The following is a 12297-nucleotide window of genomic DNA, read 5'->3' as shown; positions in this document are numbered from 1 at the left end:
GAATTTGCAGGCTAAAAAGATATGAGAGAGAGAGAGAGAGGTTGATCAGGAAGGCAAATTTAGGAGAGAAGATAACGAATCCAAATCCACCTACACTTGGACGGAAATTTCATATTCATATACTAAATGTCCAGAGAGTTGGCATTGACTTATATATAGCTGCACTGCATTGACAAGTGTATCCCAAGTAAGAAGTATTGACACGGAGTAAGAGCTAAAAAAAACTAAGATCGCAAAGCTCTGCTCCATAATCAAACTTAATGCTGCTCAATTTCCATTGGCAACGTTTTTCTGAGAAAATTTTCCATCGGCTAAGTTGCCATAACATCTTATATCATTCATTAGTGTAGCTCTTAGGTTTGGCTTGGCACAAGTTTCTGCAGATTGATGTATAACACCAGCTAGGGAAAGCAATTCTCAGCAGTAAGACATTGGAGATATATTTGAGATCAATTGATTCACTTGAAGAATGATCCTTAGATGTACTTATTGATGCTCTCTTTGAAGAAAATTGTTAACAAATACCCAACTTGCTAATGTCAATATAAATATTCTAGGATCTAATTAGGTGTGTAACTTTTTCTCCGGGTGCTTTTCATTTGCAACATCACTCGGACGATCAAGGCCTTGTGGAATCTTTCCAGGATAATTGCTACTTGAGGGATCCGAACCCAGCATACTGCAAAACAATCATTTGACATCCTTAGCAAAAGCATCATAAAACAGACAAAGGAACCCCTAATGAATCTAGAAAAGTGTCACCTTCTGTCAACCAACACCATAGATCGGAGCTCACAGTTGGCAAAGCTGCAGAGAACCATAAATATATAAATTTCTGGTACCAATAGCTCGAGAAAATACTCTATCTCTTTATTTCTTCAGAAAATAGATGCATGAGAAAAAGAATAAAGAAAATAAACTTCACTCTTTGCTGTAAAGCACTGTCACTCACTTGTTTTTGATGAAGTCGAAAAATTGTATTTAGTTTTTTTAGCTATTTGTAATTGCATTGGTGTTTACTTCATGATATATAGTATATGCCTCTCCTTGTCTAATTTATCTTAGTGAATGATCACTTCTCCAAGTATATTATCACTAAAAGGGAAGAATGTTAAGATGAACACACATATTATTGAAAAAAATGAGTGGGTTGCTGAAAAAGCAGCAGATAATTGTTGTGCCCCAGAAGATTTCCAACTGTAAGTCATCAGGTCTGCAGGGACTAACTCTACTAACAGAGTAATCAAATTAGATCTGAAAAAGTGGGCCAAAAGTTTAGATATAAAAATTCTTCTGTCAATGCATACAAGCTAAATTGAGTTGCTCGGTCTCAGAAAAACAACACAGAAAGTTAGGCTCTCTTTTGGTCATTTACTAAAATGAGTGAGCTCGCGTCATACGACTCGCAGCTTGCAATCAGTTGAGGTTATTTGACCACTCTACTTGCTCATAAATAAAATATCTCCTGAATTACAAGATTTATAATAATAGAAGGAAAGAGCTGACATCAAGTCTTGAGACACTTACTGCTTGCAGATTTCGTCCTTAATGGATGGATGACAATTCTTCCCGTACATGCTTAAGGTGTGATACAAAAATCCACTATGGGTGACAATAGCTATCTCTTTCTCTTTCCTTGTCCACAACCTGGAAATATATACAGCATATATGACCAATCAAGGTTGCCTTCGGAAGGTTCTCTTACTTTAGAAGTTCATTGGAGCATCAATAATTACTTGAGAATTGAGATGAATATATATTCCAAAGCAAACTCCAAAATTTGACTTCATATGGTTATGTTTGTCTTCACAAGTTGCAGAGTTGTATAGATATATTAAACTTCGCTCAAAACTTTTTTTGGAAATTAAAAATGGATATTGGATACAATTGAAAAGGTGCAAAAATGGACATATTAAACTCCTAAATTTGTGTATGTTCTACAATAACTTGAATAAATGATACTAGATAGAAAAAAAAGGAAGCAAGAAATACATATAATGGGTTCAAAGTTTGTCTCAATTACAACGTTTGCATAAGCTAACATGTAAACTAACTATTCACCAAATAAATTGCTAAAGAGAAAAGGAAAAAGAGTAGACTAGTTGTCAACTAATTAAAGTACCTGATTTTTCTCAAAACAAAAATAGTAAAAGTTAATACACTTATACTTATGGAGATTTCCTATTAGGTGGGAATGTTCTATTTGTAACCATACTTAACCTTAAATGTTATTCTATTGGAGCAAGCTATGACTTTGAAACAAATTCATATTAGGACTTTATGACACAATCAACTCATGAGGTATAGATAATTCATTATAATGGTAAGCTTGGTTGATGAATAAGCTAGAGATGTGCTAAATATATAATATCACATGTTATACCAATAACTTCTTAATAAATAAAAACACAAGTATGCACAAGTACATATTTAATTGTGGATGCTTATATATAACAGATACATACTGTCTATTTTATACATAGTACATATGCTTAGGATATCCTTATCCATTTTACCATACAGCAACTGAACAAGATATTGACATCAAACCAAGTTTCCATGAAGAAATAGTAAATCTAGCTTCTAGATGAATTCAGCACATATAAGAGAAATACAGTCCCAAACAAATAAGTATTAGTACTATCTTGATAAATGGGGTGAGGTCCTTGCAGAAATTAAAATATGCTTCTTGGTCAGGACAACTTAATATGCATAGGCAATGAGCCAAACTTGAAATAATATTATCAGATCATTATAGTATCCGCAAGTAAAAGAGGAGGATCAGGACTCTAAATAAGAAAAGATGATATAAAGTGAGGTTTGAGCTTTACAATATATAATATAATTGTCTACATAAAGAACATAAAAGGCAATTGTGAAAATGACTGCAAATGAAATACATCAATGTACGACAGATCAGAACGAAAGTATGAAACCGCTATTTTCTATTGGTGTCACAGTTCTAAAAGTACAAAGAAGTTTCTCTATGAGCAATGCCATAACTGATAAGGATCTCATAAAATTTCTCTTTGCTTACAACATATTGTTAACAGAACTACATTTAGGGAAAACCATTTACCAGTTGATAAACTTCATTCCCCTAGCTGCAAGATCTTCATTCCTCTCTCTTATGTCTGCTTCCCAGAGCACGTCTTCGTCATTTTCTATCTGAAAAGAAAGTCAAAGCTTATCCCTGATGCTTCAGTAGTAGTGAAATATATGGAAATAGTTATTTGATAAACTATCAGTTAACAGCTCAAGGTACTTGCCAAAGAAAAATCAATTGCAGGAAAAAGAGAACGGTATTCTGTTATACTTCTCCTCTTGTCACATGGATGAACTCCCTGCAGTTCACAATAAATTCTACATAAGAATATGAAAATATAACTTGAACAAGATACATATTGCTTTCAGTACAATATTACATTCTCTTGCCAAGTAGAAGATGCTCTACTTTTGTAAATGCCAAGTTAATTCGGAATAAGAAAAGTATATTAAACATAGAAATCTGTAGTCTGAACTTTCCAGTTCATAACTTCATATAGAAAGAAGATTTAGATTTAGAAAAAGATCCATCTACTTACTTAATAATTTACTGATACTCACATGTTTGAACAAAAGAACAAAGAATGACAAATAAGAAAGATACCAAACTAGCAAATGAACTGTTCTTGTAAAGTAATATTATAAGATGGTGATCTGCCTTGAGTGAAGAATTCTGTATTCAGTATGAGTTCTTACTCATGTGGAAAGAAACTAAGCATACCAAGTGTTCTCGACAATACTCCACCGCGATGAAAGGTGGGCAATTCAGACTTGAAATAGCAGGACGAAAACTATTCCCTGCATTTTCCACCATTAATGGTGGCACATTTATGCCATCAATGTAACTCTCACCACCAAACACCCCAACTGCAGTTTGCATTGTCCTGTAACATGAATCAACTATCATTAGATTGAGATTTAGAACAATTATTTAGATCATGCATCCTTGGAGATAATAAATCAGAACAACAGAGAAATCCAAGGTGATCTAATAATGCCAGCAAGTGCCAAAGTTTGTAGACCATATGAAGTTCATTTTTAATCAAGCTCATTCATAATGTACACTGTCTCCAACCTTCAAGAAAGGGCAAAAACCATATATAGATAATATTGGTGATGAAATCTGTGAAATAACTAGTTAACCCAAAAGCCAAAGTTGTTAGTAACGGGCCAACAATGCTAAATGATGATAGAGTTGGGGGGCCTCCACATTATACAAGAATAAATAATAGAAAATAGAAGATAAAATGGAGCACACTTAAACTTAAGACCTTGAAAAATCAAACCAACTATGTATATCAAACCTTCAAGAATATCTAGACAAATTCACCAACATATATATGAGCATGCAACCAGTTCAGTCATTTAAAATATACAAGTCATCCTCAAATGACCATCCAATCACCCTAATACCCTTATTTATACCTAGATGCCAAATCCTTAGTTAAGAGATTGGATGTGTTTAATTTTACAGAACAAGCTTCTTAAGATATAAATGTACTTGTGTTTATCATTATAAATTTTAGTCCACAAAATGAGTTGGTTGAATAGGTTTTGATGCCAAACTAAACCTAAGGTCAGAGGCACTAATTGATTTTATGTAAAAGCTAGATTTTGGAATCAAATGCTCGACCTCCTACCAATCCCCCAAAATGAAAAGCCAAGACAAAAGGTTAAGATCTAAAAAAGGAAATTTTGGATTTTCCCAAACTTTTTCTAAAATTGCAAAAAAAATCTGAAATTAATGTATCAATTTCATTCAAATTGAATCAAAATCGGTATAAGAACATGTTAGATTAACTCTATATGAGTTGATTTGAACTTAAGTTTTATAGTTTTTACCTAAAATTTCAGCATATAGAAATATTACTTTTCCCCAAAAATTCACTCACAAAATATGAAATTCATTTAACTATTAACTATTGCTTAGTCAATATTGACCATTTAAAATTCATTTAACTATTAACTATTCATTTAATAAAATAGATGACTCATAACATTATCTAAGGATAAAAGACTCTAATGTAGGCTTTAATATGTATATTCAAATTAAAAACTCGTATTAAAAATCTCTTTTTAGGGATAAAAGATCCTAAAACATATATTCGAGGCATGTCAGTGCATGCCTTAAACATAGCAACTGTTGGTCAATTTTAGCTTCTTGAAAGTTGTAACGACAGTAGGATTATATCATACAAGCTTCCCTTCCTCATGCAACCATCTTACTTTAAATATAAGCCATGCATACCTGTACAGATGGTCAATTGGAGTTCATACCTGGAGATGCGAGAGTTTTGTGGATAATCAGATTAACATCACAAAACAAAATACTTCAACTGAAAAACTGAACCCTAATATTAGATACACTTGTTTCAATAGCATGTAATTTGTCCTCTAAGATATTGTTTCATAAAGCATAACTGACCATATTAATAGTCGTGAAAAAAAGTTAATTAGACCATGACTAGCGATGCTTAATAGTGGCCCAAAGCAAAAATTTTAAAAAGGTAAGTAGCCATAGTATCATGTAGAAGTGCTCATAAACAATAGAAGAGCTATTATGGGATGCCACAAAGAAAAAAAAAACAGACTTGCATTATACTCTTGTGAAATAATTGTTCTAACAAATGTGCACCATATGATGAATTAAATAAATGAGGTAGACATGCAGTTCTTACATCCATATTAAATAGATGGTACTCCCGTCTAGTGTACAGAAGTAATCTGTTAAATAAATATAAATGTGTAGAATCAATATTTTCCCAATATGATTAAAACTCCTTAATGCAGTAGTATAACTAACTAAAATGGCCCAACTCAAATCACATATTCGCACTAGACCACATTTTAAGAAAGTAGTAAATACTAAAAAAAATCTAAAAAAATAGTTTCTAGCTCAGAGCATGCCTTCACAGCAAGTTCCTTAAACCTTCCAAATGTTAGATATATGAAGCTCAACTTGCTTTAATAAGCTTTCATCTCTTAGTCTTAAAGGACTTTATAAAAGCAGAACCAACAATTAAATGCAAAAAGAGTCAATCAAGTCTCCCATGATAATCATAGAAATCGTAGGAATCCTCTCAGCCAGACAAATATCTTTTAGCTGACCAGCAATGATTTATAGGAGTAAAAATTCCAAGAAGAATCTTTGCAGAGCAACAAGATAAAAATATACATGAGAAAGCATCTTAACATAAGATCAGCACCTTAGCAATGGGGAAGTAATAACCAAATCAATCTTCTTGGTAAGTCCACATCTATTAACGTGCTGCCGCAAATTGTTAACCTATAGCATGCCACATCATAATAACAAATTATATTGTATACCAGAAAAGAATTAGATAATTACACTTATAAGAATCTAATAATGTACTAAAAAAATAAAAATTAAGGAAGCAAAAAAAAAAAAAAAAAAGACTTGGTTTATGATTCACAAAGCATATGTTAGAATAAAGGGCTTTGAATGAAATTTTCCAGCTTATAACCATTACAACATATATTAATGATCCTCCAAATAATGATCCTGATGGATATAAGAGAAAAGAAATCCCCTGCCAAATGGAAGAGGATGATGATAAGGAAAAAAAGAAAAAAAATCCATGCATCAGATCTGGAAAGTGGAAAAATTGACTATTATGCCAATGACAAGGTCTTCTATTAGCTTCCAATGTGACACTAGCTTTAAATTGGAGGAAAAAAGTGATAAGCACAAAAAAGCAGCCTAGGCACAAAGTTCTGCAATTTGATGGCAACAATATATATTGGTTTTAGGTTAATAATGGAGTTATTAAGAAAGCCATCGAATAGGTTTTAAAATTTTAACTGTCGACCATTACATTTCTTCCCTCTTTGGTAGGTCAAGATGATGAGACTTCCAAGTTCCAATATCATTAAATTATCATTACTATGCTCCCAAACGATACCATGAAGCAGAAACTAGTTAGAAGGATCCAGCATATCTATATATTTTCCACTGTCCCACCATAAGCTTCAATTTGCATGTCTAGATATGGTTTGACATTTGAGAGTTGTATGCTTTCTTATTAGTTATAAATATGTAACTTTGGAATATCTATTAACTTGTAAAAGAAAAGTCTGTGTTGAGGAGGGATTTATCAGGTTTAAACTCTCATTAAGCAAAAACATTTTGGACTCTGAATAAACTCCATGCATGCCATGCAGGCAGTCAATTCCTTCACTTCCACCAGAAATGTTGTCAGGAAGGACAACTTAAACAAGCAATAAGAGCTGTAGAAAAAAGATCAAGAGGAGATTTTAGAACTTCGTAGTTCCTACACGTTGGCACTGAATTCTTAGAGTAGATACTGTCCTCAACAAGCAATAGAGCAATAGTAGGGAATAAAGTGCAACAAGAATAGTGCAGATGAAAATACACTTTTCAAGGAAAGGCAATGAAACAGTACCTGATCCCACCCAAGAGGCGTAAGGTGAGCATCAAACAGTTCCGGGGACATGTACGCTTTGAAGTCCTTCTCACCTTCCACATTATGAATTCCCTGAGCATGCCTAACCTGAACATATTGATGACACAAAAATGACATGAATATACTGTAAAGTCCTGCATTATTTTGATATGTGACCCAAGTGATGAATTCGGTCATCATGAATAAGATTACTATGTACATATTTGATCATCACGAACCAGGTGTACGGTTTTACAGCGATGCAAAGGATAAAGAGTTGAACCAGCACTAACATCCATATCTGCCGAGAAATTAAAAAAAACACAGTAACAGCATTAGTTATTACAAAATTACATTTCAGATCTTCTAATAAAACTAATTGTTACATGACAAATTGATCTTGTAGTTGAACTTAACTAGAGACACAATTAACTCATAATAAATTGCAGATAGATGAGTTGGCAGCCTCTTAATGTGTGACTATATCTGAAAAGGTTAATTATCCATGTCATAAGGGTAATCAAATTGCTTGTTTGGTAATAGTATTTTATATTCAATTTACAAATCATTTGTCTAGCTCTCCTTGCGAGAAAGGACCATCCGCACCTAGATTAGTCAATAGGAGGCTCTAGAAACTATAAAGTGGAACAACGACAGGTTAATACTTAATACCCCAACAATAGAAGAATCTATAGCTTTGACACTAGACCAATAAAAATCTTCTGGGCAATCCTGAGCCAAATCCTTATATTTTGAGAATAAGAGCACCTGGTCAATTCTTATAATCTGCATTGACCTATCAATGGTCTCTCCACTTGTCTCATGCATCCATTACCCATATGAAAAAAATTGGCTCCAAGGGAAATAAGCTTCATTATTGTACTAATTACTCTGTAATCTTAATCATTTGCGCATGCACATGTTAGGAAATATTGAAATATTCATTTGCAATTACTTATAAAAATAAAATGCAGTATTCTGATCAGAATTCATTAGGTAGAACCACAGAGGTAAAAAAAGAGAAGGATGTTAAAACACAAACTAACCACACCCTTGAAAAACTAATAAGAGAGGTCAAAATAAAAATTATAAGGAGAAATTTTTTAACAATTAACTTATGTAACAAGAATTTGGGATAAGATACAACAGGAATACCATGATACAGCAAATCCCCCAAAAAAAAAAGATATGACACACCTAGGATACAGTGATAAACAAATTAAATGAAAATTATTTGTATCATACTAAACTATAGCTAATCATATACTATTGTCTATGTTGTTAGCAGAGAAAAAGTAGCACTCTGCACTCTATGAAAATGAAGAAAAAAAGTGAAAAGAATATAGTGATAATGCAGAGTAAGTAAAAAAGGAAAAAAGAATGGTGCGAATTAGGTATATACCCGACTGTTTATAAGTTATAACTAACACCTACATAAGAGAGAGGGTGATTATTTTTTTTATTTTTATTTTGGTGAAACTTATCAAACTTATGATTACTAGAGAGTAGCGTGCCTTTTCTGGATAGGATATTATGGCAATGATTCTTTATCAATGTTCTACGAAATTGTAGGCAGTAGGTTGGCAGCCAGGGGATCATTGTTGTTGTTCCTCGCATAAAAGTAATGGTCATTATTGACACCGTAAGAGTAGTCCAGTGTATTAGCAATAGCCTTTTGGTAGTTGCTCTTCCCTATAATAGTTGTCGTTATTCATCCTTAACAAAAAAAGAAGAAAGAGGGAGAGAGGATGAGAATATTAAAAACTATGGCAAAAACAGACTTAATAGGAACTAGAAACCCCTTGAAATATGAATGGTATGTAGGTTTCGGGATCAAGTAGGAATAGTATTTTATGCTTAATAGTTAATACTTGTTATAGAGTTCACCTGTGTCGACTGACCACTCAGGCATCCATTTGATAGCCTTTTCAAGTGCCTAGACTCAAATAGCCTCAAGGACACGCGCCTTAACCTTTTCTTAAAACAATATTCTCCATATATTGCATTGCACCTTTTACCTATTTATTAGTTAATTATGCTAAAATATTTTAACACTTCAGATAGGTAAATTATATATGTTCTTTTTAATATTTTTATTGCTAGACCGCATATGCACCTACATATGCGTATGCACTATACGGTGGCTTGACCACCCACATGCTGCAGACACTTTTCACAAGATTGATATAAGCTTGTTGCTTCTAATTATGCTGGCCTTCAGCAAGCACAGAATATGGAATATTTTGCTACCAGACAAATGATTAAGAGGTATACCAAGGTAATCTTAATATTTGACAAAAATAACCTCTTATTTTCCATCGCTTTTTTTCATCAAGATATAAAATCACAGACTAGTTAAATTTATGTATGATCACTGAAAAGTTAAAAAATGTTTCTTTTTGTGTAAGTTTTAGTCATCATCACCTCAATTCACTCTCTCTCAATAAACTGATAAAGTACTTGTAATGTTAAACACAAATAAGAATCTCTCTTAAAGGATAAAGAAATCATGATCTACTTCACATATCTATTATAGATCACCAAAAAAGAGTCAATATAATGGATAGTGGCCATAATCTGAACAATGAAGTACAATTGTCTTCTCCTGTTCAACATTGATGACAGAAAGAATTGAGTCCCAACATATTAAGTAAAAGACATAAAGGTATGGTCTGGAATGACAAATAATCCTCGGCAAGTGCCAGTCCCGTTGTACCGACACAAATCACTTTGCTAACTACCAATCTAGGCTAGTAGGTCAGTTAAATGTCAGCAGAGATGAAAAGTTTAATGTATCACTCAAAATCGATGAGATTTCGCAATAAAAGTGATTAGTACAATGACTGAAAATATTTTATGTGTAATTGAAGCAATAAAGAGAAAAGTCAGAAAGGGAAAAGGAGTAAAAAGAAAGAATCAGAGAGAGATAAGTGAAAGGATAGAAAAGAATGGAGGGAAGGTAGAAAAGGAGGAAGGGAGCAAATTTCTAATGTACTGCATAACGTAGTTCCTCCTTGGATATCCTCCTTTTTGTTTGTGATGGAGCCAACATCAATTCATTAGGCTTAGTAGTGTTCAACAAAAGGTGAAAGCTAAAGTAGGTCCTTCAGTCAAGTCTCAATCAGTTTCTTTTGGCTTTAGACAGTTCTTACTTCTTAGTCAATCTCCACTCAGCTTTGGGTAATTAGAAACACTCCAGAACAGTTATGGCTAGTTATGTAATGCAACTTCCTAGTCAGCCAAAACTCAAATTAAGGTTGTTTCGATCACTTTCAACGAATAGTTAACATCATGTGTACACAGTAGCTGGAGAACAAGAACACTATTTAAATCTTGATGTAATCCTTAGTATTAACTAAGCTACTTGATTTTATATAACAAACCATGAGGTCAAGGAAATGACTTGAGGTCATGGGTTCTCAATACCTCCTTGTTGTTACCATGCGGAAAACTTTATGGCATGGCACATCATGCAGCGCTATAGCAGCCCATACCACATTTATCCGTCATAGAAGAAACTTGTGTCATCCATCATGTGGGCAAATTAGCAATGATTTGCACCTTACGAGCACGAGATTAGGTCTGTACCTATCCATACTACACTATATTTTAGCTGTGTGCCCAAACGAAATTCCCATTCCAGATTGTGTAATAACAAGCAAAAGAGATAGAAGAGAAAACTGAAAAAGGTTACTTTGCCTGGAAACCAAAATCCCATTTTAATTGTTGTAGAAAGTGAACAGATAAGAAGAAAAAGAAAACGAAAAGAGAGCATAAAAGCCTGAACTTTAGTGCCTCTGCACAATGATTATCTTCTGAGATACTCAAGCTAGATAGACATCCTTTCAATTAGTAAAAGCTCCTCCTCCCTTATTACCAATGCTGTCTAGAATATCCAAATTAACAATATAACAAACATCTTGCACATCATTACATATCAAACATATACAAAATAGAAACTTTTGGATTTCCTTTTCGCACAAGTCGAACCGTCAATTTAAACAAATTATAACGTCACAAAAAAAAACCCAATAGTTTCCACCAATCTGTCTGCCTGCAACTCAGCCTTCGGAAAAAGATGCTACGCTACTAAAGGGAGCACAGTTCCAAATCAGAAAAAAAAAACTCGTCAACGGCAATGTCGAAGACAAGGGTCAGATCCGAGAGCGCAATGCTCACGTAGACGCACGTCAAGAAGAGAAAGCATCACAGGGACAAATAACGAACCCATCGGTACAAAAATTCTAACAACAAAGAAAGAAATAAAGAAAGACGACATCAAGAAGAAGGAGCGAGTCTCTAACCTGAGAAGCCGGAGGCGCAGCGAAGGGTGGGGAGCGAGCGGCGAGGATGATTATGGGGGGAATTGGAGCGGGGAGGTGATCTGACGAAGGGAATGGATGGAGGAGAGGAAGGCGAACAAAGGGTCATGGTATATTTCCCGGATCTTTATGTTAACGGATCGTGGAGGAGTTTCCCCTTTCCCTCCCTCTGCCTGAATGACCTCGAAATTAGCGAACACCTAATTTACTAATAATAATAATTATTATTATTATTATTATTTATACTAGTGGGTGTGGTGCATGTCACATGTCACATGTGTGATGACTCTGGTTTGCTTTGACTCAGAATGAGAATGGCCGGTTGGATAAGCCGTGTGGAAGGTGTGAACGTTACGGACACCTAAAGTGATACAAAGTCGCCACCAGATGGGAACTTCACCGTACGACTGCCTGACATGTGGTAGGCGCCTCTACGAGTGATGACTACCACGCGGAGGTGTTCGGTTGGAGAGGATAAGATTTTTATTTTATTTTTTATTTTATTC

General features: G+C 34.1%; 1 protein-coding gene across 1 annotated transcript; it reads right to left on the bottom strand.

The window, feature by feature from the left end:
• Positions 1 to 414: 414 nt before the first annotated feature.
• LOC140762823 (phosphoglycerate mutase-like protein 1) lies at positions 415 to 11996 on the bottom strand. The gene is made up of 10 exons (XM_073100778.1): positions 11774 to 11996; positions 7709 to 7770; positions 7470 to 7577; positions 6252 to 6331; positions 3767 to 3929; positions 3270 to 3344; positions 3080 to 3168; positions 1528 to 1647; positions 763 to 807; positions 415 to 679 (listed from the first exon to the last, which is right to left on the bottom strand). The coding sequence occupies exons 1-10, from the start codon at positions 11898 to 11900 to the stop codon at positions 565 to 567; spliced, it is 984 nt and encodes a 327-aa protein (XP_072956879.1). The 5' UTR covers positions 11901 to 11996; the 3' UTR covers positions 415 to 564.
• Positions 11997 to 12297: the final 301 nt, after the last annotated feature.

This window comes from Typha angustifolia, chromosome 7, assembly GCF_048772165.1.
Source record: "Typha angustifolia cultivar Huaian chromosome 7, ASM4877216v1, whole genome shotgun sequence".
NCBI classification, from domain to species: domain Eukaryota; kingdom Viridiplantae; phylum Streptophyta; class Magnoliopsida; order Poales; family Typhaceae; genus Typha; species Typha angustifolia.
The sequence above is the reverse complement of the archived record's forward strand: the minus strand, read 5'-3'. Positions and strand labels throughout refer to the sequence as shown.